A 21945-nucleotide genomic window follows, 5' to 3' on the forward strand; every position below is an offset into this window, starting at 1 on the left:
TTTTTAAAACTTTAAGTAAGAAATTCGTACTACGCACGTTACGTTCCACAATCGAAATGTAACGGCAAGTAACCGCAAGCAAGAAAACGATGCTCTTCAAAAGCTTTAGCAAAGCTTTTTGCCAATATCGTTGGTTTGCGCATAACTAAAGCTGCCGTGTATAAGACATAAAGTATAAGACATCCAACAAAGTCTTATACAGTTGCTTATGATTGCTCGTCTACTGACAATATTAAAGGCTTATATTTGCAATTGAATAACATTGGAAGTAAAAATACATAGATATTCTCAGTTGTTCATTTTCTTTTTATTTATTGTGTCTCTAAATATTTCTACAAATTTATTTAGCACATATAAATGTAATATTATTTATTGATTTAGTGAAGATACAATTTTAAATTAGAAAGAACATTAAATAGCCCTTTCCAATAGATGATTAAATTTCGAATTCTCAGCATTTTTATACATTATCTATTAATCTAAGTTTTGGTTAAATATATTACTAATCATAAGTTTTGGTTAAATATATTACAATCATTATCAATACTACTACTTAAGTCATGAAGTATACAAATGGCATTAGATTACAAAATTAAAAAGAAAACAAAAGATTATTTCTGGCTCTTTTAGTAGCAGTCATCTATTTAAATACCTTAATTTCATCATCCCCATAAATAATGATTACTTCCTGTTAATGCTTAGATTATTTTTCAGTGCTCCTCACGTGGATAGATCTTGATATTTGCACTGCGACAACAATAGGTCATTCATTCAGAAAAGTACGTTTATTTGAAGGAATCATTAACCTTTAAAAATATGTAGACAACGTAATACAAGCATATGAGAGAGTATTATTTATATTCGCATTATCAGCAGACGTGGGCGAATGCCACAACGCAAAAACATGTGCAGACATCGGTATCAAAATTGGCGACCCTCAAAACGGATCTCTATTGCCAACATTTTGGTCACGCACTCATCCACAATCGTTATCGTGATTCGGGCAGCGCGATCATTCACTCCACGAATCGTTATCGATGTTGAGTGCGATCATAGCTATCGAAAAACTCAAGCTCCAAAAATTCTGAATTGCCCCCATTTATGGTAGATATAATCGTAATCGATGATCGGTCATTTTGGCTGATGAAATTACTCATCCGAGGCAGACAACAAACAACAGCTAACGACCCTGCTGGTACTGAGATAAGCCGTCGCGAAGTAAACATTTCACATATAGACGTATTTATAACCCTAGACGCGACACAACAATAATAAGTTCTCTAAAAATAACAGTCCCGTTTCCGTATATCAACGTGGCTTAGCAACGGATCCCCAAGGGACTGAAATTTCCGAGCCAACTATTAAATAAACTAATAGCAACATCTGTTTGTGTTTAATCAGAATCACACGATCGTTGAGTTTATGATGTTGTGAACGTGAGTGATATGATAAGCATATTATGCTCCACCACCTGACCTCACGCAATCCAAATTATATTTATTGAAAGCTACGTGTCTAACTTTCATCATTGCTCAAACATCTGAGAGACACAATTTCGCGAGCGACATTTTAATCTATCGCTCAAAGTTCATTGTCAAGGGGGGCAAGGCATTGTTGTTGATGTTCTTATTATTGTGGGTACTCTATATGCTTAATCAGCAATCGCAGAAATATTCCGTACACCCACAACATTCTCCACTTGAACACACTTCGCCACAATTAGCACCTGAATTGGATTTTGTCCCTTGTCTAACTTTTTGCTTTATTAATCTGATTCATTTATTTTAATAGCCCGCCTATGATCAAAACAATTTTATAATGCACAATTCAGCAGTCTAGCTAGCATGATGTGTTCCAAAGGTTGTCAAGCTTCAGGTGGGACACCTGCCGAGCTATGAGCCATATTAGGCCTTATCAACAGACGTTGCCGAAATCTCGGTCGTTTGTTTGGCGTATTCGCAATATGATAGCTTTTTCTGAATCTAAAAGAGTATATTGTTTAATCATACCAAGAATTTCATTCATGCAAGTAGCCGGTAAAGCAATATACAAAATAATTTATTATGACTATTAGCCACAAGCAACTCAAAATATATTTTTATAATTTCTTTGAATTCCAAAAATGTCACAGAGATTTTCGCTTTAATATTAGAGGATTTTTATTTTAAACCTAAATAACATTTGGTTATAGTGTCATCTTTATTTCTTTATTATATTTGTTTAAAACACATTTTGGAGTTACAAATACTCAACATAAAAAATATCAGTCGATTTTAGCTATAAAAAACTAAAGTATAGTGTCCAATTAGAAAAAAGCGTGCAAGCAGTGCACTGCTTACCTCACTGTGCTTGTAGCACAGAATTCCGAAACAAAAAGTTTGTTTAACATTGAGCAAACTGAACTCAATAAATATTATTCATTGCTTTTGTTAATGCCAATAACTGTTAGTTAAGCTTCATCTCGAATATATTTAGTGTGAAGACTGAAGTGAAATAATGAAGTAAAACCGATTCACTTATCTGTGTACTAGAGTAATAGGTAGTACATACTATGATTGTTTGTTCGTATTGAAAGTGGGTCTTCAAATATAGTCATACAAATATAAATATATGAATATGTACAAATATATAGTGAGTTAATATACAAAGACCTTAAGCGGGAGTCTATTGGTCCGATAATCCAAACACTATTACAACTATATATAGCATTTTCAATTTGCACGACTTTGTTGCAATTCAGCTATAAAAACAATGACAAATGTAGACCCTGACGAATTTTTAATATAACGAAACTTTGTTTACAATAAATAATAAGTGAAGTGCGTTTTGAAATAATTTTGATCGAACTTATTGCAAAGCAATACAATATGTTTACTGCACTGCTTACATTTTATGAGTGTGATAGCAAGCAGTGAAAATGCATTGACCGCGTTCGGCAATTTAAGTGATAATAATTCAATGAACCTAAATATGATTTATATTTTTTTACTGGTTCTAATTCTAATATATATTTCAAGACTTATAAAGATTCACTGAACACCGCTATTGATACTTGACAGACATGAATAGTAAACAATGACATGGAAAGTACCTTTTGATTTGATTACGTTTAATGAAATGTTAAAGGCTAATATTATGTTAATATTATTTTTTAAATAATAAATAAAATCTTTGCATTTAATTCAAAATGGTCTTAATTATTTAATTGAACATGCCCTTTATACGTCTGGTGAGCATGACACATTGTGCCCTTTGTACATGACGTAGGCACATCATACCAACTAACTAATCAAGATAGTCAACAACAAAATAAATACTCTGAATTCTTAAATTTTCTTAAACGATTTGTGTATAAATGAATTGACACATTAGCTTAAAGCCTGTCATATTATGTGTGTAAAGTAAAACTAGAAAGCTATCACGAGTGCTAGAATGCTCGCTATCTGATTGACATCATACTTATATTATACGTTAACGACATCAAAAGACATTTTCCAGCATACTCTATAATTTATTAGTTTTGCGAATGTTCAACAAAGAATAAATTTCAATTAACTGCAATTACTAAGTCTGGGTCTGCTTTTGGGGAATTTTCCGGTGTGAATATTTCCAAGAATTCCTTTACGTAATATTACTTGTTGTTCTGGTTTCTACATTACAATGTCGTCGCCCTTGACTACGAATGAATTCCGAAATGGGGGGAGTACATAGGTTGATCGACCTGAGGCGTATAAATTGTGAATTTGAATTTAAATATGTTTTCTAGTTTTCCAATCTGTTGATCAGCAGCTAGTATTGCCGGAAGTAAATACGTGATGAATGGGTTGACATTGCACAATGCAGCTGTAAATACAGCATCGACAATCAGTTCGGGGTTAAGCAGACGCTCTCTTATCAACAGCTCAGCATTATGACCCATTCAGCATAGTATGAATATAAATCTCTCCTAGATGTGCTTTATGAATGGGGCTGTATTCCTATTTCTTTTTTGCATTTATCATTCTTCTTCTGCAATGCCTTGGCTTTAGCTTCGGCTTCGGCTATCTTGGCACAACAGATGGCTTCCTGAGCGAAATCGATGCCAGCAGCAATACTCGACTTCAACTCTGGCATCATTTTCTTAAGTTGCTCCTTCTCATCGTCGGACATTTTCGGTAGACCAAGATTCTTTTTGATACCCTCAGGACCCAGCTCTAAGGGTGTGGAAAAGAATGCCGCCTCAGTCACATCCGAGGCCACATAGCTGCACTCGACCACACCCGCTTCGCCCTTGAGGCCACGCAGCAAAGAGTTAACAAAGTGTGCCGCAGCATAAGCCATGGAGAGAGTAGCGGAGCCTCCGCCTGCCTTGGCCTTGACCACCTCGGTACCAGCCTCCTGTATGCGATGTGTCAGTGCCTTCCACTCATCCGGAGTGGCGCACAATTTGGGGCTACACAGTGAGAGCAGCGGCAATATGGTAATACCGGCATGACCACCGATCACCGGTATATTGACTTCGGCAGGATCGAGCTTCAAGCGTTGGGCAAGGAATGTGCGGGCGCGCACAATGTCCAGCGTGGTTACGCCAAACATGCGTTTGGGATCATAGCAGCCAAGGGACTTCATCGTTTCGGCCGCAATGGGTACAACAGTGTTGAGGGGATTGGTGATGTAGGCGACCAGCGCCTTGGGGCAAGCAGCGCACATGGCACGCGAGACAGATATGGCCACCTCTCCATTGGCACCGAGCAGCTGGTCACGTGTCATATCCGGCTTGCGTGGCATGCCGGCTGGCACCACGACGATGTTCGAATCGTGCAGCGCATCCACTAGGGACTTAGGGTCCTCGCCCTGAAAGCTCTCCACTTTCGTGGCGGTGCAGATGTGCGACAAGTCCATGTTGACGCCCTTGACGTTCGTTCGATCATGCAGGGACAACTCCTTGATCAATGGATTCTGCTTCAGTAGCAATGACAATGGCTGTCCAATGCCACCGGCTGCACCCACCACAGTCACCTTGTAGTTGCGCACACTGTGAGTCCTGTGAGTTCCGCTGATCATGTTTTCTTGCAACTGGGAGAGTCGGAGGAGATTCTGACTGCGTCGTAGCCAAATGATGTAACCACAGCTGTTTGCCATCATATTGTTAATCTTGTTTAAAGTACTGAAAATCAAATTTGTTGAAGCTTAGATAGCAACTGATAAAAATTTAGTTTTCGGAAATTGAAGAAAAAACATGTGCTTCCTGAAGCAGATAAAGCCCCAGTGAAATGTGCCCATTTATAACTGTTTGAAGGTGACTAATCACAGACAAGAAAATGCTTGACTACTTGAAGCTCTCACATGACAGGAAACAGTTACATCATAAACTACCAACTATTTGAAATATTTTGTTATTTCTCAGAATTTAATATGTTAGTTAAGAATTTGCACAATTCGTATTGACCATATTTGAATTGCTCTTAAAGCGAAAGAATTCAATATAAATTAGTTTTGACTCACAGTCAACATTGTCACTCATCGTAATTCAAAGCAGTTCTTAATTTCATAAAACAAATTTTTCACTACGCTTAAGAAATCTAATTGAAAATGATGTAGCAACCCCTATGCTAAAGAAATTCAGAATGAAATGAAATGATTGCACATTGTGATACAATTTTATTAAGCTTTCAAAAGTGACACCGCAACGAAATTATTATTTTTCCAGCATCGTTACTAACTTTGAGTAGACGTCATGTTCGTTAGACGACAATTACCTCGAGTAAATCAGAATTTTTGGTCATTCGCTAAACATAACTAACCAATGTAGGAACATCGATAATGAACAGCAACGAGCGAATGATCGGCTCGCCGATTTCCGAAGAAAGAAACCCGAAACTTTGTCGTTGAGCCGAAGTGCGCGAGAGCTAAGGCGATGTGGATGCGATGAAAGTATGGTAGTGATATAAACGTTAGGCGCTGTGGAGAGCGACTTCTAGTTGTTGCCGGCATCGCTAACAATACGCACATAGCACAAAATAAATCTACGAATACGAACTGTCGTCGTCCTCGTCTATTTAGAAGAAATCGTATACTTCAATATATTAATCGTCCGCGAGTCTATTTAGTATTAACATTCAGTATGGTTCAAGAAGTGAGTATATAAAGACTGCGAATCAAATGAAGTGAATTGCGGTATGATCGATCGAACTGAGTAAAGTCCTTAAAATAAACAGTACAAATTCGTTCTGCTTCGTGTCGGTTTCAATTCGTGTGCCCATCGATTATCTGAAGACATGTCGAGCTTTATCTTAAGAGGGAATTTCCTTGCAAGTGCATTCGAATTTATACGTGAAAAAATGCCAAAATAATCTTGTTACTTCTGGTTGCAAATTTGACATATATGATACAATTTGTCAAAACTACCCCGAACCAGAAAGAGGCGCTTGTCACTTTAAAAATGTTTCATAAATCACTTGAAATTTCTAAATAAGGTCAATGGCTCAGCCTCAGGCATTATGCACGGCATTTCTAACTGAACCGTGTCACATGATTGGTCATTCGGTTATTCGGTCGGTCGGTCGTCGCATTCAGCTGACTTTAATTCTTTGATCATAACATCGCCCATGCGCCGGTTAATAGCTAATCATGTGCTTTGCGTCTCTCTTCCATTTTTTAGAAATTCAACAACAAGCAAATGCTGCTGCTGACTCTGCTTCTGGTCGCGTGCCTGTCAGCCGTCAGCGTCAGCTGTAGACCTTCATCCGTGGAAGCTGAGAAAACACTGTCCGTTGATCCCAGTGAATATCCCGGCAATCTTCCCGAGGAGACCATACGCAAGGTGCAACAGTGTGAGATTAATCAGACCACAATGGAGCTGTGCATGCGATGCGCAAAAGTCACAAGGTCTGAGATCATTTATCCTATGTGCTGCAATAATGATGATAGCGTCAAGGATTGGTGCTATGACTATGTCTATTATGGCAATAGCAATTAGTACAATAAATCCAGTGCTTGTGATTTTGAACTAGGATACTTATGTACTTGCCAAATTCTATTAACATTCCTTGCATCCTGAATGCACTGTGGATCGATTGGCTGTGATACTAAAGGCAATATTATTATATCAATTTTACATATACAATAATCATACATCTAGTTTGTAATAAATTAATCTTTGCCCTGAGAGTTACATTAGAATATTGATAAAAAAAACATCAACTCTCAATCTTTAAAAATTAATACTTTTATTTTTTTCGGACGGAAACTTTAAAAACTTTTAATGCTTTTTGCAATTTTAGTCTATAGATAGTTTATAGTTTCCATTTTGAAGCTATATAATTATAACTTAGTAGGTAACTAATGTTTTTTTCTTTTGGCAAAAAAATATGATTATATAATATTTTCAACAATATTTTATACTTTAAGGTTCGATTTTCACGTACAATAAATGTAAATACTGACATAAAAATGTGTATATTAAATGCAAATATTTGTTTTTATACCCGATATCCATGGTAGAAGAGATGTTTAATATATTTTTGGTAAAACTACCATTTTTTAGAAAGTAACGCCTAACAATGACAAATTGCCTCTCAATTTGCTGAATTTCTGGAAAATTTGCTGGATAAATCAAGAAACGGCAAAATTTAACGGGCATAGTGCGCTGACACATTGTGTCTCTTATAAAAAAGGTACCAGGTGTTTTTAACCTCATATGCATATGTTAAACATCAGCATTAAATTTTCCATTTGTAAAGAATGCCCTGGTTCTTAATCCACACTTACTCTTGAAATTTATTCCCTGGAATTTTTTGACACGAAATTCAAGACCCACTGTAAACATCGACACGTTTAGATAGAGCTATAATTTTGTTATTATTACGCGCAAATCATGTTTTTTTAAAGCAAATTAAATATCTAGTGTTATTATTAAAGCAAGAGTTTTGTTTTTTGGTGCACACTACAATCTTTATTTTTTTTTTTTTTTAATTAGCTTCTTTATTTAAGTATCGAACCAGTACATCAGGAACAAAATAGTACTATAACAACACAGGTACAAGAAATGTTTATGTTTGGGCCAAACCTCATATTAGTTTAAGGTGTTTCTGAGAAGTTTACTATTGGGTGAACGTTTTGTACAATCTTTATGACTCCCGATGTTCTAGAATTTACCAGGGTACTATATTGTTATACCAAATATAGCGTTAGGTATATATAACATATATTATTTATATATTTTTATTCCAAATGGGTATCTCACAGTCGAGCACACTCGACTGTAGCTTTCTTACTTGATCCATTTGAAAAGAATGAGAGGGTTATTAATCCACATATACTCTCCAAATGTTGAATTTCGTGAAAAATTCAAGTGGATATTTTTTCACCAAATTCAACACCATTGTCAAAATCGATACCTTTAGATGGAGCTATAATTTTTTATTAATCCGTGGAAATATATATATATTTTTTTAAAATTAGATAGCAAGTGTTATTAAAGCTAGAGCTGCAATCTTTATGGTTTCTAATGTTTCTGTCTTCCATAGTCTTCTTTTCAATAGAATGGGTAGCGGGTGCCACAAGCACACACTAAAGTTGTCATAATTTTTTAATTAAACCATTACTAGGATCAAAGGTCTTAGACTTCAACTTCAGTATATTTCGTACGCAAACTAGTTATGTCAAGTAACTATTCTCCCACAGTAGTGATCTACACTAAGAAATATTTATGAATATTGGCATTGGGGATGGTATCAGTAAAAAATATCAAAGAATATGGGTGATCACGCAAAACAACACTGATCCCAATTCGTCATTTTTGGCACGCGGGTTGTAAATAATGAAAAACCCCAATCAATAGCTCGGAGGGGGAATCATCGATCCAAGGTAAAAAGGTTATCTCAAAAAAAAAAAATCCTGTGTGTTATCCAACATATTATAGGAGGCGACAATAATCAAATAAATACTTATTTAATAAATATAAAAACATTTAAATATTTTTTTCAATAATTTTATTTATTTTTTGTTTGTATAATTCTTTTGTTTTATATATTTTTTTGGCTTTTTTTAATCTTCAGAAAACTTTATAAAATGTACATGTTTAAATGAATATTAATTACGATTTGAGAATTGAAATGATAATTACGTGAAAGAAAAACACAAATATATATACAAATGGTATATATACATATATAATATGCTTATAGATCGATTGATTGAGTAGCACATATTGAAGAGACGCGATTGATGAAATTAACGAAAATTAAATATTACAGTTTATGCTGTTGCTTCTCTTTCATGTGGCAAAAATATAATTAAATCGATAATATGTATTGAAAAAAAATGCACATTCCGTTTAAACGGGCGGCTAATAGGACTGCGGTGGCCGACATCACATCGAACTTGCACACTAGTTAACAACACCACGTGAATTCTAACTGAACGATATAAATGTATGTAACAAACGATTGTTTCAACAAGAAACGAGTTATACACATATATACATGAAATGTTAATGTATATATATATATAAATATATATTCAGTCACTCAATCGATTTGAATGTCGATCTGCGAACGCTTTAGTCTATGTTGGCTGCCTTGTCTTTGCTGCTGTTGGAGTTCTTCTTGTCGCGATGACGCACTATTCGTTGTTGTTTGTTGAGTCGCTCGTGGACTGAAAGCAACATTTAGATTTAAAGTCGCGTGAAGAGCTCAACTTACCAGAATTCAAGCACGCTTTTAAAGATTGTTATTTTATGATCTACACTTTGTTGTTTTTTTTTTGGTTTGTTAATGAGTTTTGTTGTCAACTGCAGTTGCAGCGTGCGAAGTACGCTCCAAATGCAGATAGGAACAATCGACATCCTCGCAGCGACCCATCAGATCAAACGGGCAGATGGTGGCATTAATGTTCAGTTGGCTATCATTCGCAGAAGACACGAAACGAAACAAGAAAACAAATGCAATTCAATAATAGCAATAGCAAGCGAAACGATACTCACCTATTGTAATTGCGCGACATGGGCGTGCGATACTCTCCGAGCAGGGAATCGCTAACTGGCGCCTCGCTCAGCTCCCGCATAAAGCTGACGGTATAGGGCGGCACATCCTGCACTTGGACCGCGGCAGGACTTGCAGGTACATTAGCATCTGGGGCTGCAGCTTCTGGCGTTGTCTGTAAGTAAACTCAACTCGTTTGTTAGTGTGGGGGTTAGCACAGTTACAGGGACAAACAAACAAACAATGGTAGATGATCGAAACAAGTTCATAGAAATTAGTTGGAAGCAATAGAAGAATATCTAAAATCCACGCACATCAACGTCCAGCCGTATCGTCGCCTCATCTAGTCCAGCATCTGTTTCAATGGCATCACTTGCAACTGGCTGCTCTTGCTCTTGCTCAGGCTCTGGCTCTGGCTCAACACTGCTGATCTCTGGCTCAGCTGGAGAAGTTGCAGGACTTTCATTGCTGGATGGCGTCGTGGCAGTTGCATGCGCTGGGTCAGCCTCAACTTCAGTTTCCGTTGTCACATCCCCTTGAACAGTGTTTTCGCTTATAGCGTTAGTTGGCAGATCCAGTGTATCCTCATACGTTGCAATCGAATTGTACAGACGTATCTCTTTGGTGAGCAGGGTAGACTTGCGCATAATCTCGCTCTTGCCGGGATCCAGTAACCTGAAAATAATCAAAACTGTAGCTGCAACCAACCTAATATCAGCTAAAACATTTATGGCGTCCGCATATCATTTCAACCATTCACGTTGACCCCGAGAGTTCTTATTGCTGTTAACGCTTCTACTGCTGCTGCTGCTGTAGTAGTTCTTTGTTGTTTGTCGTTGCTGTGATTGTTGTTCGAGTTGTTGTAGTACCTGTAGTCAGAGCCCTGCAGATCAGTGCCTAGATCCATGGCAGCATTGCGCAGCTTGTTGCGTTTCTGTTTCAGCGATATGATGATCTCATGACTCGCTTGTATCTCAGGCTGTATCCGCGACAGCTTCGCCTCCTCCAACTTGACCGATTGCTTCACAACCTGTAACTCGGCATATAGCTCCTCCAGCCGGCGCTCGAAACGCAGACGCGCAATCTTTGACATTCTCGCCTCCTCTACCATATGCAGCGATTTCTCTAGATTCGTGACCATGCTGCCGCTATAAACAGAGCAAAGTTAGTACCTGCAGCGTATAGAATGCTAAATTTCTTACCCGATTTTAAGAAATGAATTCTCGAATGCTTTTAGTCTGCTCTCCTTCGATGGCTGCAGCAACTTTGATGTGCCGCTCAGCTCTTTGGTCTTGTTTGCTTTAACTGTTGTTGTTTCCGTTGGACTACGGCTGCCTTCCGCCTCGGCTTTTCCGGTGCCAGTCTTCCTTAAAGCGGGTTGTGTTTTCTTTACCGCTTTAGCGGAGGTTCCATTGGTTGTGGCTGCATTTGCTATTTTTCTGGCAGTGTTTACTGTGTTGGCAGTTCCTTTCGCAGTTTCAATCAGTTTCTTCTTTTCCAGCAGCCGCATACGCTCGATAAGAAGCAGGTACTCCTTTTGTGATGCCACCGGCAAGTGACGCACAGCCTAACGTAATAAAAAAGTATAGATAATTAGTTAAACATCTCACATAATTCATTCGTATACTCACCACAGGCGTTGGCTTAACTTTGTTGCTTGGCTGCAGCGGCGCAGGTTTCGCTATGGTATCCGCTGCCGCCTCGATTGTCTTTGTCGCTTCTTGTGGAGGCTTTTCGCTGGCCAAAGGCGAAGGTGTGGGCACTTTGGAGCGCGCCTGCTTGAGGAAATCGTCCAGCTTCTTCTCGAAGTACTCGTTGATAACGGTGCGTCGCAAATTATTGTTACTAGGCGCCGTCGAGTCTAGAATCTCAGAGTTGGGTGTGTTTGAACGTGTCGTGGAATTGCTGGCACTATCCATGGCCTGACTGAGTGGACTCTGATATTCAGCGTAGCTCGTATAACAGCTGCGCAGTTCTAGCTCGTCGTCACTGCCCGCTGATGACTCTGCCAATGTAATAACTAGTTTGTTCACCTTGATGCTATTTGGATCGACTGTGGTTATCAGTCGTGTTGTGCTTGCCGCGTTGTGAATGTGCAGTGGAGCCACTGGCTCCTTTACCAGCAGTGTTGTAGGTCGCTTCAATGGCGGAGCGGCTTGAGTGAGCTTGGATATCTTGCGCTTAGGCGCAGTCTTTTTGTTGATCACTTTGTTGGGTTTGACAATCTTGATAATGTCGGTGGGAGATGAGTCTAAAGTTGTTGTAGGTGCAGGAACGGATGGCACTTCAGCAGTTTCAACTGCGGGTTGTGGCGGTGATGGATAAGGATCCAGTTCAGGAGCTGGCACAGGCAAGGGCGCAGTCTGAAACTCTTCAACAACTGCAAATGGCACTGGACTGGGCTGCAGCATCGCTGGCATCTCTTCAGGTTGTTTTATGGGTATGTCATGGTCATCGGAAGTCACCTGGAAACGGCGTACAGCCTTTTTGAGTATTTCTGGACTTTCGTCGGGCGTCTCTTCGCCGAGCGTCTTCTTCTTGGACGCAATGCTAGAGAGCAACAGCAGACGCAGCTGGTCGGGATCATCCGAGTCGTGCATTTCGCTTTTCTCTTCAGCCACAACTTGCTCCACCTGCTTGGGTGTTGGTTTCAGCTTGGATAGCAACAACGCACGCAAGGCGCCCGCCTCATCATCGCTGGTGAGCTGCGATTGCGTTTGTGTCTGCGAGTTGTCCATTGAGATCGATTGAATGTCAGAGAGCGAACCACGACGCGACTGCTGTTCACTTAAATGCAGCGCATCTCGCGCATCGTCATCCTCCAGATGCATGTGTGGAATGTGATAAGAAGGTGGTGGCGGAGGCACTTCATCGTCATCATAATTGAACTGTCCTCGCTTCTGTTGAGCCAGCTGCTCCTCTTCGTCATCATCGTCTACTACAATGGGCATGGAAACAGGGGGCAACGAATTTGGTACAAAGCAATTCCAGCTCTCCTCTCTATTGACCGTCGTTTGCCAGTTGTCTGCCCATTGCTGCCGCTCATCATCGCTGTCCGTCTGCGCCAGATCCATGTCCACGGGCTCCACAAAGTTGCTGGGTGGCGGACTGTACGTTGTGCGCTCTGGTGATGCAGCTGGACTTATCTCCATCAGATCATCGATATCGTCGCACTCATGACTGATGTTTGGCTGATGCACACGATTAATCATGTCTGTGGGCGAGTAGGCACGCTCTGCATCGCGCTTCTTGCGTGCCAAGTGCTTCTTTAGCATCGCAGACTTAAGCGCAATAAGACGTAACTTGAGTTCTGGCGTATCATCATCCTGTAGGTCCTGTGACTGTTGTTCTTGTTGATCGACCTGCACCACCTTGTTGGGCTGCTGTGTGTAGCCATCAAGGGATCGTGGCGACAACTCCTCTGTGCGCTTCAAATGCTGCTCTTTTGAATTGGAGTTTGGACTGGGGGATTTTCGCAGGCGATACTGCAAGCGCTCCTTGAGACTATGCTTGGGCTTGAGATCATAGCTGCCAGTGCGAGCCAACGCCACTCGCAGCTTGGCGCGACTTAGCTTCAATTGCTCCAGATCGTCGAAATCATCGTTCTCGTTTTCCGCATTGCCATCATACTCGCCTATCTCATCGTCATCTTCGAGCGAATCCAACAGTATGGCAGCCTGTTGTTGCTGACAATAATGACTGTGACGGCGCTTCTTCTTAATCTGATGCTCCCGACGCGCGAATGGATTCCTTCTAAGCACCTGGCCATGTTTTTTCGACTCGGTTCGCTTCGATTTATGTCGACGATACTTTTTGGGGGGCTCAAACTCTTCCTCTGACAGGCTGGAGACATCCGATAGCACACTAATAGGCGAGAAGTGCTGATAAGGCGTATATCTGTCAATTCTATGTGGCCTTTGGTAATCTGCAAGCAATATAGATTAGCTTATCAGTTCTCAAAAAATTAATGAAATATGCCCTGCTTTCAATTCATGTAGAATATTATTTTCAGTGGGGCAACAATGTGTACGTTCTCAATTTACGACTGTATTCGACCCGTTTGTGTTGCTTGCTGTTCACTCTTCAATAGCATCTACAATTACGTAGTGATCCACATTTATGACATTTTTAGGTTTAAAGTTATTATTATAGATTTGGAATGATATATAAGATATATATCATAACAACGCATATCAAAGAATGTTCAAGATTTGGTTCTTTATCTTTCGTCAAATGCAGAGATCTAAACATCTTTAAGAACAGGCAAACAGAGTTGCTTCCTTCACCATATTTGGCTTCTGATAATTCACTTGAACTCTCTTTTTACTTTTTCGATTAGCGAACGGGTCTATGAATGGAGCATATTTTGTTTGAAAATTATAGAATTCCGATTGTGTTATTCACTTGAACAAGGTCATTTTATTAGAGCAACATCACACGCACACACGCATACACTGGCAGGCTCATTGATAACTGTGCATGTGTATGTACGTGTGCATATTACATAGGCAGAGAACGTGTTGCTTCAATGTAGTTACACTGGGCGCTGCACTTACTGTATTGATTGGCCAAGTTGGCCGAGAGCATTTCCATTTTCTCGATATCCTTGCTTTTGTCTTCCAGCTGCTGGATGCGAGCACGTAATTTGAATTCTTCATCTTCAGAGGATATTATCATTTCGAAATCATCGACAATTTCGCCCTCCTCGCGGTCTTCTTCCTCGGCGCCATTTCCATTATCGACAATTTCAGCGTCTTCTTTAATTTGCGCACTTTGTTGTGTCGAATTCATATCACCGCAGGCATCCAATTGTTGTCCAGTCGCAAAGCTCTGCATTGCGCAGACAACCATTTTAAAAGTGCTACGAAAAGCAACTAGTTTTTATATTTTGTAGAAAATAAGGCAGGAAATTCAACACTTCTCGAACGGCGACTGAAAAAAAACTAGAGGTGGAAACATCGAAGCCAAAATCGATGCATCGATGTTTTTAAAATTCAAAACGTCGATTTTTTGGTAAACATCAAAGTTTTTTTGCAGACAAACAAATACAATAAGTTAATGAATAATTTTAATGAATGAGTCATATGTTTAGAAGAAACATTTATACAGAATTTAAATTTTTGTATATTGAAAAAGAGCTTTTTTGAAAGTGGTTTTATTGTTGGTTTGTGACCACAGAAAGATTTGAACACAGAAGCCTAGAATTACCTTCTGGTCACACTTCATATGAAATATTGGTATATTTCAAAATGCCGTAAACATGGGGACATCATTTCCAATAATAATAATAATTTTTAGCTTTTTTTAAATCTTGATATCATTAGACCATTTGCGAGACGTGTTCCCCATGATTAAATTTCCGTAAATAGTATTAAAAATAATGCATAATCAAAAAACGAGCAATAAGATTTTGATACTTTAAGGTCACATAGTGCTGTAATGTACAATTTAAAATTTTTAATTTTATTAAAATATCATAAATATCGATACACAAAATAGTAAAAATTAATTAATTAAGGATTATTAAAAATTTTATCCGCAACCTCAATATTCGATAAGATTGAAACGATTTTTAGGGTTGTCTCGATTAGCCAGTGTTGCAATCAGTTTAGGGCGCCCTCTAGGTGTCGAAATACGAACTAAAAATTACAGTTCAATGTAAAAATCGGCACTTCCGCTCTTTTCTACCCAACTCGCGGAGCAAAATGCAGCAAAAGGTATTGTGGTTGTGAAAAAATGCGAATTGTGTGATACTAAAATGTTGCAAATATTTATATTTATAGCGCAGAGAACCCGTGCAGGCCGTTCAAGTCTTCGGACGCAAGGTGTGTGTTAAAATGCTAATTTAAAACAATGTTTTTCATTGCACGTGTCGAGCACAAGCTCCAATCCGACATTTAACCGACGCTTATGCTGAGGTTATGTTTGTGTGTGTGATGATAAATAATGTTGAATAAATGCAGATATTAATGAATGATGTGATTTGCAGAAAACCGCCACTGCCGTTGCTTACTGCAAGCGTGGCAATGGACTCTTGAAGGTGAACGGACGTCCTCTGGACCAGATTGAACCCAAAGTTCTGCAATACAAACTGCAGGAGCCCCTCTTGTTGCTCGGCAAGGTGAGTTGAGAAGAGTTAAAATTGTTCTTCACTTCAATAACGATAACTCAAATGATGTTAACATTTATCCCGAAATTGAAGACCAATGAGAATAAACACTTGTTACTGATAGATTGCGCGCCAAGGCAATTCGTCAAAGTGTATTTAGCCGGTTTTATGCAAATCAATTAAATTTCTTTGTTTTTAATTTGCAGGAGAAATTCGCCGGCGTCGACATCCGCGTGCGCGTCAGCGGTGGTGGTCACGTAGCCCAGATCTACGCCATCCGTCAGGCTATTTCCAAGGCCCTCGTTGCCTTCTACCAGAAATGTAAGTCAAAGTCGCTTAATCAGTTGAAATTTGTCTTGTTGCCCATTTAGGTTATTGCTTGAGAGCTCAATCTCTCTCGCAATTTTTATACAAATTGAGAGGGCGAAATAAACCATCATTTTGAGCATATACCAACCAAACTGCATGCAAAACTATCAGCACAGATTGGGTGATGCGACAAAAACATAATTACTCTATTTAGATTAATAAAGTCTGTATATAGACACGTGGTGGTCACGTAGTCCAGATCTACGCCATCCGCCAGGCTATTTCCAAGGCGCTCGTTGCCTTCTACCAGAAATGTAAGTCGAAGATGCTAAATCAGTTGAAATTTGACTTGTTGCCCATTTAGGTTATTGCTTGAGAGATGAATCTCTTTCTCGCAATTTTTATACAAATTGAGAGGGCGAAATAAACCATCATTTTGAGCATATACCAACCAAACTGCATGCAAAACTATCAGCACAGATTGGGTGATGCGACAAAAACATAAATACTCTATTTAGATTAATAAAGTCTGTATATAGACATCACCTTGACCCAGATTTTTGTAGGAAGTACTTAAAGCATTTTCCTATGAAAGACTAGTGCAAGGAATATTAAATGAAAGTGGCAATCAAAGCGAGTGACTTGAGCAATTTTCCATTGCAGTTGCTATTTGAGGCTACAGCGACACTCTTTAACCGTAGACAACTTATAAATAGTTAATTAAGTTTTTTTTTCTAAAACATTCCTGTTCTTTCTTTATTGCAGATGTCGATGAGGCCTCCAAGAAGGAAATCAAGGACATCCTTGTCCAATACGACAGAACTCTGCTGGTTGGCGATCCACGTCGCTGCGAGCCCAAGAAGTTCGGCGGTCCAGGTGCCCGTGCTCGTTACCAGAAGTCGTACCGTTAATCTTTCTGCTGCTTTTCAAATTGGATTAGATATTTTGTACAACTTGAAAATGTTTATATGCTTTCTTCTCAACTGAAGATGGCGTGTGAATAAACGGAATAATTAACTTTATGTAGTACAAATTCTTTAATTATTTCATTATTGGTTTACCACGGTTTCTAAATCTAACTGGTTCTAAAAAAAGAAATGTTGCTGAATTTGAATTTAGCGGCAAGTGTCAAATGCAGCTTGTATATCGATATGCTCGAAAATATAAAAGTAATCGATATTAGAATTCACAGGCTAGCACGAAATGTTTCGAATTAATCGAAATTGTATCGATATGCTGATTTATCATCCCTAGCGTCAGCATAGGAATTCCGAAAAAACGGCGGCACAAGCGGTCTTCGTTATTCTGTCGTTTGAGTTGTAGATAGATTGAAATAATTCTGAGCAACTGGATGTTTAATTCTTAAAATGTATGTGAAAAAACTGGTGCTGGATGGCTTCAAGTCATACGGCAAGCGCACAGAGATCGAAGGCTTCGATCCAGAGTTTACAGCGATCACAGGTCTCAATGGATCCGGTAAATCTAATATTTTGGACTCGATTTGCTTTGTGCTGGGCATAAGTAATTTGCAAAATGTAAGCAACATACGAAATTACTGAGAGAGCAAGAAAGTTAATAATTAATTAAATGTGTATTATAGGTGCGTGCTTCAGCGCTGCAGGATTTGGTGTTCAAGAATGGACAGGCGGGCATAACGAAGGCAACGGTCACAATTGTTTTCGACAATACAAATGCTCAGCAGTGTCCGCCTGGCTATGAGAAGTGCCGTGAGATCTCTGTGACCCGTCAAGTAGTTGTCGGTGGCAAGAATAAGTTTCTCATCAATGGAAAGCTGGTACAGAACAAGAAGGTGCAGGACTTCTTCTGCTCCATACAGCTGAACGTAAACAATCCCAATTTCCTGATCATGCAGGGCAAGATCCAGCAGGTGTTGAACATGAAGCCCAAGGAGGTAAGCAGCAGCAGCAGCTATTAGTTGTATGCAAAAGTAATGACAAACTGTAAATCGTAGGTGCTGTCAATGGTCGAGGAGGCGGCGGGCACCAGCGTCTATAAGACCAAGCGAGATGCCACCAAGACGCTGATCGAGAAGAAGGAGGGCAAAGTACGCGAGACGTCGGCACTGCTAGAAGAGGAGGTGCTGCCAAAGCTTGACAAGCTGCGCAAGGAACGCACTGCCTACCAGGAATATCAGAAGATTTGTCGCGATATTGAGTTCCTCACCTACATCTTCATCTCGGCCAGATATCTTAAACTATGCGATGCGCTGCAGTCGGTAGAGGCCAGCGAAGAGAAGATCGAGAATCGCATTGCCACTTGCCGCGAGACACATGCTCGCAATCTCGAGGAAATTGAGAGCACTGATGTGAAGGTGAAGGATATACAGCATAAGATCGACGAGGAAATGGGTGGTGCTCTCAAGTCACTTGAGGAGCAGCTGTCCGCCAAGCGGGCCATCGAAGCCAAGGCATCAGGCAGCCTCAAGGCGGCCAAGGGTACAATTGAACAGGACCAGAAAAAGATTCGTATGGCGAATAAGAACATATCCGAGGATGAAGCTGCACTGCTCAAGAAGCAGCAGGCCATGGCCATGGTAAAAGACGAGTTCCAGGGCCTTAAAGATGCCGATGCCAATGATGCCAAGGCCTACGAAGATGCCAAGCGTAAATTGGAGGCTGTTTCACAGGGTCTTTCCACTAACGAGGATGGCGAAGCGTGCACGCTGCAGGAGCAGTTGATTGGTGAGTTGTCGGTGATTTACTTTATTGAATGACTAGCTAATGGGCCACAATACATCCACAGCTGCCAAGCAACATCTCAGCGAGGCACAGACCACAATTAAAACATCCGAAATGGAGCTGCGACACACACGTACTTTGCTCAACCAAAAGCAAGGCGAGACGCAAACAAATGATGCAGCCTACACCAAGGACAAGTCGTTGCAGGACCAGCTGGAGGCGGAAGTAAAGAACCTGGAGCATCAGTTGCAGGGTCTTAACTACGAAGGCGGCCAGTTCGAGCAGCTAAAGGAACGTCGCCAAGAATTGCACAATCAAGTGCGCGAGATTAAGCGTGAATTGGATAGACGCAATGGAGCGCGCTACGATCTGCAATATAATGACCCAGAGCCGAATTTCCAGCGCCAGAAAGTGCGTGGCATGGTGGGCAAATTGTTTCAGGTCAACGATATGAACAACTCCATGGCCATCTCGATGGCAGCTGGCGGTCATGTAAGCATCAAGTTAACCCATTCAATGTGAACAAAAATTTAAGTTTTTATTTTGTATGAATAGTTGTACAGCTATGTGGCCGATGATGATGTGACGAGCAAGAAGATTTTACAGCGTGGCAACTTACAACGTCGTGTCACTTTTATACCCATCAACAAGATCACTCCATCGCCTCTAAGTCCACAAGTTATCCAGTATGCCAAGAATACTGTAAGTCTTATGATTATGATTATGATTGTCTGGTATTTGATTGCTCCATTTGCTTTTAGTATGGACATGATAATGTGGATTCGGCCATGTCACTCATCAGCTATGATCGCTACTTCGAGCCAGTGATGCAGTTTGTCTTTGGAGGTATACTCATCTGCAAGGACTTGGAGGTGGCGAAAGGAGTAAGCAAAGTGTTTTGTCTATTAGTTGAATTTACTTAAAAACGTTTTCCATATTAGTTGAGTGCAGATCAACGCATTGGAGGTCGCTGTGTGACTTTGGAGGGCGACGTTGTCGATTCGGCAGGCACTTTGTCTGGTGGCGCAGCACCCAAGGGTGCGAATATCCTCGAGGAATTGAGCAGCCTTCGAAATTTAGAGAAAGACCTCAATGCCAAAATGAATGAGCTAAAGCAAGTCGAGGAACAATTAAAGTATGTCTTAAAAGCATTTAATTTTATAATATACAACTTTATTAAAATGTGGTTATCTTTGCAGCGCTATTGAAAATGTAGCACGTAATCACAACAAGCTGAAGGAAGCACTTGAATTGCGTCAACACGAGCTGTCCATGTGCAAGAGTCGCTTGGCCCACACAGCTTTTCAGCAGAATCAATCAGAAATCGAAGAGATGAAAGAGAAAGTCAAGACCTTGGAACAGCAAATCTTGGATGCACGCGATAAGCAAAAAACCTCGCAGGCCAAGGTCAAGGATGTGGAGGCCAAGTTAGCAGATGCCAAGGGCTATCGAGAGCGTGAGCTAAAAGCGGCCAACAATGAAGTAAAGGCAGCTCAACAGCGTGCCGACAAGTCTCGGGCCAATTGGAAAAAACGCGAGCAGGAGTTCGAAACGTTGCAGTTGGAGATTAGCGAGTTGGAGAAAAGTATTGAAGCTGCCAAGCAACAGCATCAGGAGATGGTGGATAATCTCGAAAAGTACAAACAAGAGTTGGATGCATTGCAGCAAAACAGCTCGAGTGCCGCCACAGAAGTATCTGAGCTGGAGAAGGCCATCAAGGAGCAAAAGGACAACTTGAATAGCCAGAATAAAGAGATGCGTATTCTTCTGGGAAAGAAGGAGAAAATGCTTAAACAAAATCAGGAGCTGGAACTCGAAGTTAAGAAGAAAGAAAACGAAAAGAGCAAAATTAGTGCAGAGGCCAAGGATGCCAAGAAGCGTATGGATGCACTGGAAGTGAAATACCCCTGGATACCTGAGGAAAAGAGTTTCTTCGGAATGAAGAATACACGCTACGATTACAGCAAAGAGGATCCCGTCGAGGCGGGCAATAAACTAACCAAGATGCAGGAGAAGAAGGAGAAAATGGAGCGTACTCTCAACATGAATGCCATGCAAACGCTGGACCGCGAAGAGGAGAACTACAACGAGACGGTGCGCCGTCGTCAAATTGTCGCACAGGACAAGGAGAAAATCAAGCAGATTATTGTCAAATTGGATGAAGAGGAGCAGGGTCAAGTGAAACGTGCTTGGGAGGCGGTTACCGAGAACTTTAGCGGTATCTTCAGCACTCTATTGCCAGGTGCCCAAGCTCTGCTCAAGCCCGTCAAAACAAATGGTATTCTGAGTGGCCTCGAAATCAAGGTCGGCTTCAATGGCGTTTTTAAGGACAGCTTGGGCGAGTTGTCTGGTGGCCAAAAGTCTTTGGTTGCCTTGTCCCTCGTCTTGGCCATGCTCAAGTTCTCTCCAGCTCCGCTCTACATTCTCGACGAGGTGGACGCAGCTCTAGATATGTCGCACACACAGAATATTGGCAGTATGCTCAAGCAACATTTCCGCGATTCTCAATTTCTGATAGTCTCCCTGAAAGATGGTCTCTTCAATCATGCCAATGTCCTGTTCCGTACTCAGTTCTTGGAAGGCGTCTCCACAATTTCTCGCACAGTGGGACGTTCAACAGCAAAACGTTAAATAACAAAATTGGTTTTTAATATAATATTTTCCTTTAAACGGTGTCGTTGTAAAGTGTTGTAGACACTACTCTACTATGTATTAATTCAATGGAAATTTTAATTTCAATAAAATAAAGACACATTTTAAACAGAATTAACGTTACCAACTAAAAACTTGCAAATGAATTTTTGAGAAACATTTCATAATGTTTTAATATTAAATATTTTTATATGAAAGAGTTTAATAATTAAAT

General features: G+C 40.2%; 5 protein-coding genes across 6 annotated transcripts; 3 read left to right on the forward strand and 2 right to left on the reverse strand.

The window, feature by feature from the left end:
* Positions 1-3490: 3490 nt before the first annotated feature.
* LOC133842630 (malate dehydrogenase, mitochondrial-like) lies at positions 3491-5251 on the reverse strand. The gene has a single exon (XM_062275812.1). It carries the CDS (start codon positions 5122-5124, stop codon positions 3958-3960), a length of 1167 nt encoding a protein of 388 aa, XP_062131796.1. The 5' UTR covers positions 5125-5251; the 3' UTR covers positions 3491-3957.
* A 691-nt stretch (positions 5252-5942) lies between these two features.
* Positions 5943-7199, forward strand: LOC133844459 (uncharacterized). Its single transcript, XM_062278458.1, has 2 exons — positions 5943-6115; positions 6641-7199. Exons 1-2 carry the CDS (start codon positions 6104-6106, stop codon positions 6956-6958), a joined length of 330 nt encoding a protein of 109 aa, XP_062134442.1. The 5' UTR covers positions 5943-6103; the 3' UTR covers positions 6959-7199.
* A 2530-nt stretch (positions 7200-9729) lies between these two features.
* LOC133846315 (uncharacterized) lies at positions 9730-14907 on the reverse strand. The gene is made up of 7 exons (XM_062281218.1): positions 14519-14907; positions 11594-13887; positions 11165-11529; positions 10832-11110; positions 10277-10637; positions 9965-10137; positions 9730-9882 (listed from the first exon to the last, which is right to left on the reverse strand). Exons 1-7 carry the CDS (start codon positions 14811-14813, stop codon positions 9753-9755), a joined length of 3897 nt encoding a protein of 1298 aa, XP_062137202.1. The 5' UTR covers positions 14814-14907; the 3' UTR covers positions 9730-9752.
* Positions 14908-15565: 658 nt separating this feature from the next.
* Positions 15566-17402, forward strand: LOC133846317 (small ribosomal subunit protein uS9). The gene is made up of 5 exons (XM_062281221.1): positions 15566-15679; positions 15746-15787; positions 15952-16083; positions 16278-16392; positions 17146-17402. Exons 1-5 carry the CDS (start codon positions 15668-15670, stop codon positions 17289-17291), a joined length of 447 nt encoding a protein of 148 aa, XP_062137205.1. The 5' UTR covers positions 15566-15667; the 3' UTR covers positions 17292-17402.
* Positions 17403-17645: 243 nt separating this feature from the next.
* Positions 17646-21845, forward strand: LOC133846316 (structural maintenance of chromosomes protein 2). Of its 2 annotated transcripts, XM_062281219.1 has the most exons (8): positions 17649-17915; positions 17981-18292; positions 18353-19082; positions 19144-19571; positions 19635-19781; positions 19841-19963; positions 20021-20214; positions 20279-21845. In XM_062281219.1, the coding sequence occupies exons 1-8, from the start codon at positions 17748-17750 to the stop codon at positions 21708-21710; spliced, it is 3534 nt and encodes a 1177-aa protein (XP_062137203.1). In that variant the 5' UTR covers positions 17649-17747; the 3' UTR covers positions 21711-21845. The 2 variants fall into 2 exon arrangements, with proteins under 2 accessions (XP_062137204.1, XP_062137203.1); XM_062281220.1 differs by lacking the exons at positions 19144-19571; positions 19635-19781; positions 19841-19963; positions 20021-20214 and having other exon boundaries at positions 17646-17915; positions 20674-21845.
* The last annotated feature ends 100 nt before the right edge of the window (positions 21846-21945 follow it).

The sequence above is a fragment of the Drosophila sulfurigaster genome, chromosome 3 (genome assembly GCF_023558435.1).
Source record: "Drosophila sulfurigaster albostrigata strain 15112-1811.04 chromosome 3, ASM2355843v2, whole genome shotgun sequence".
Lineage (NCBI taxonomy): Eukaryota > Metazoa > Arthropoda > Insecta > Diptera > Drosophilidae > Drosophila > Drosophila sulfurigaster.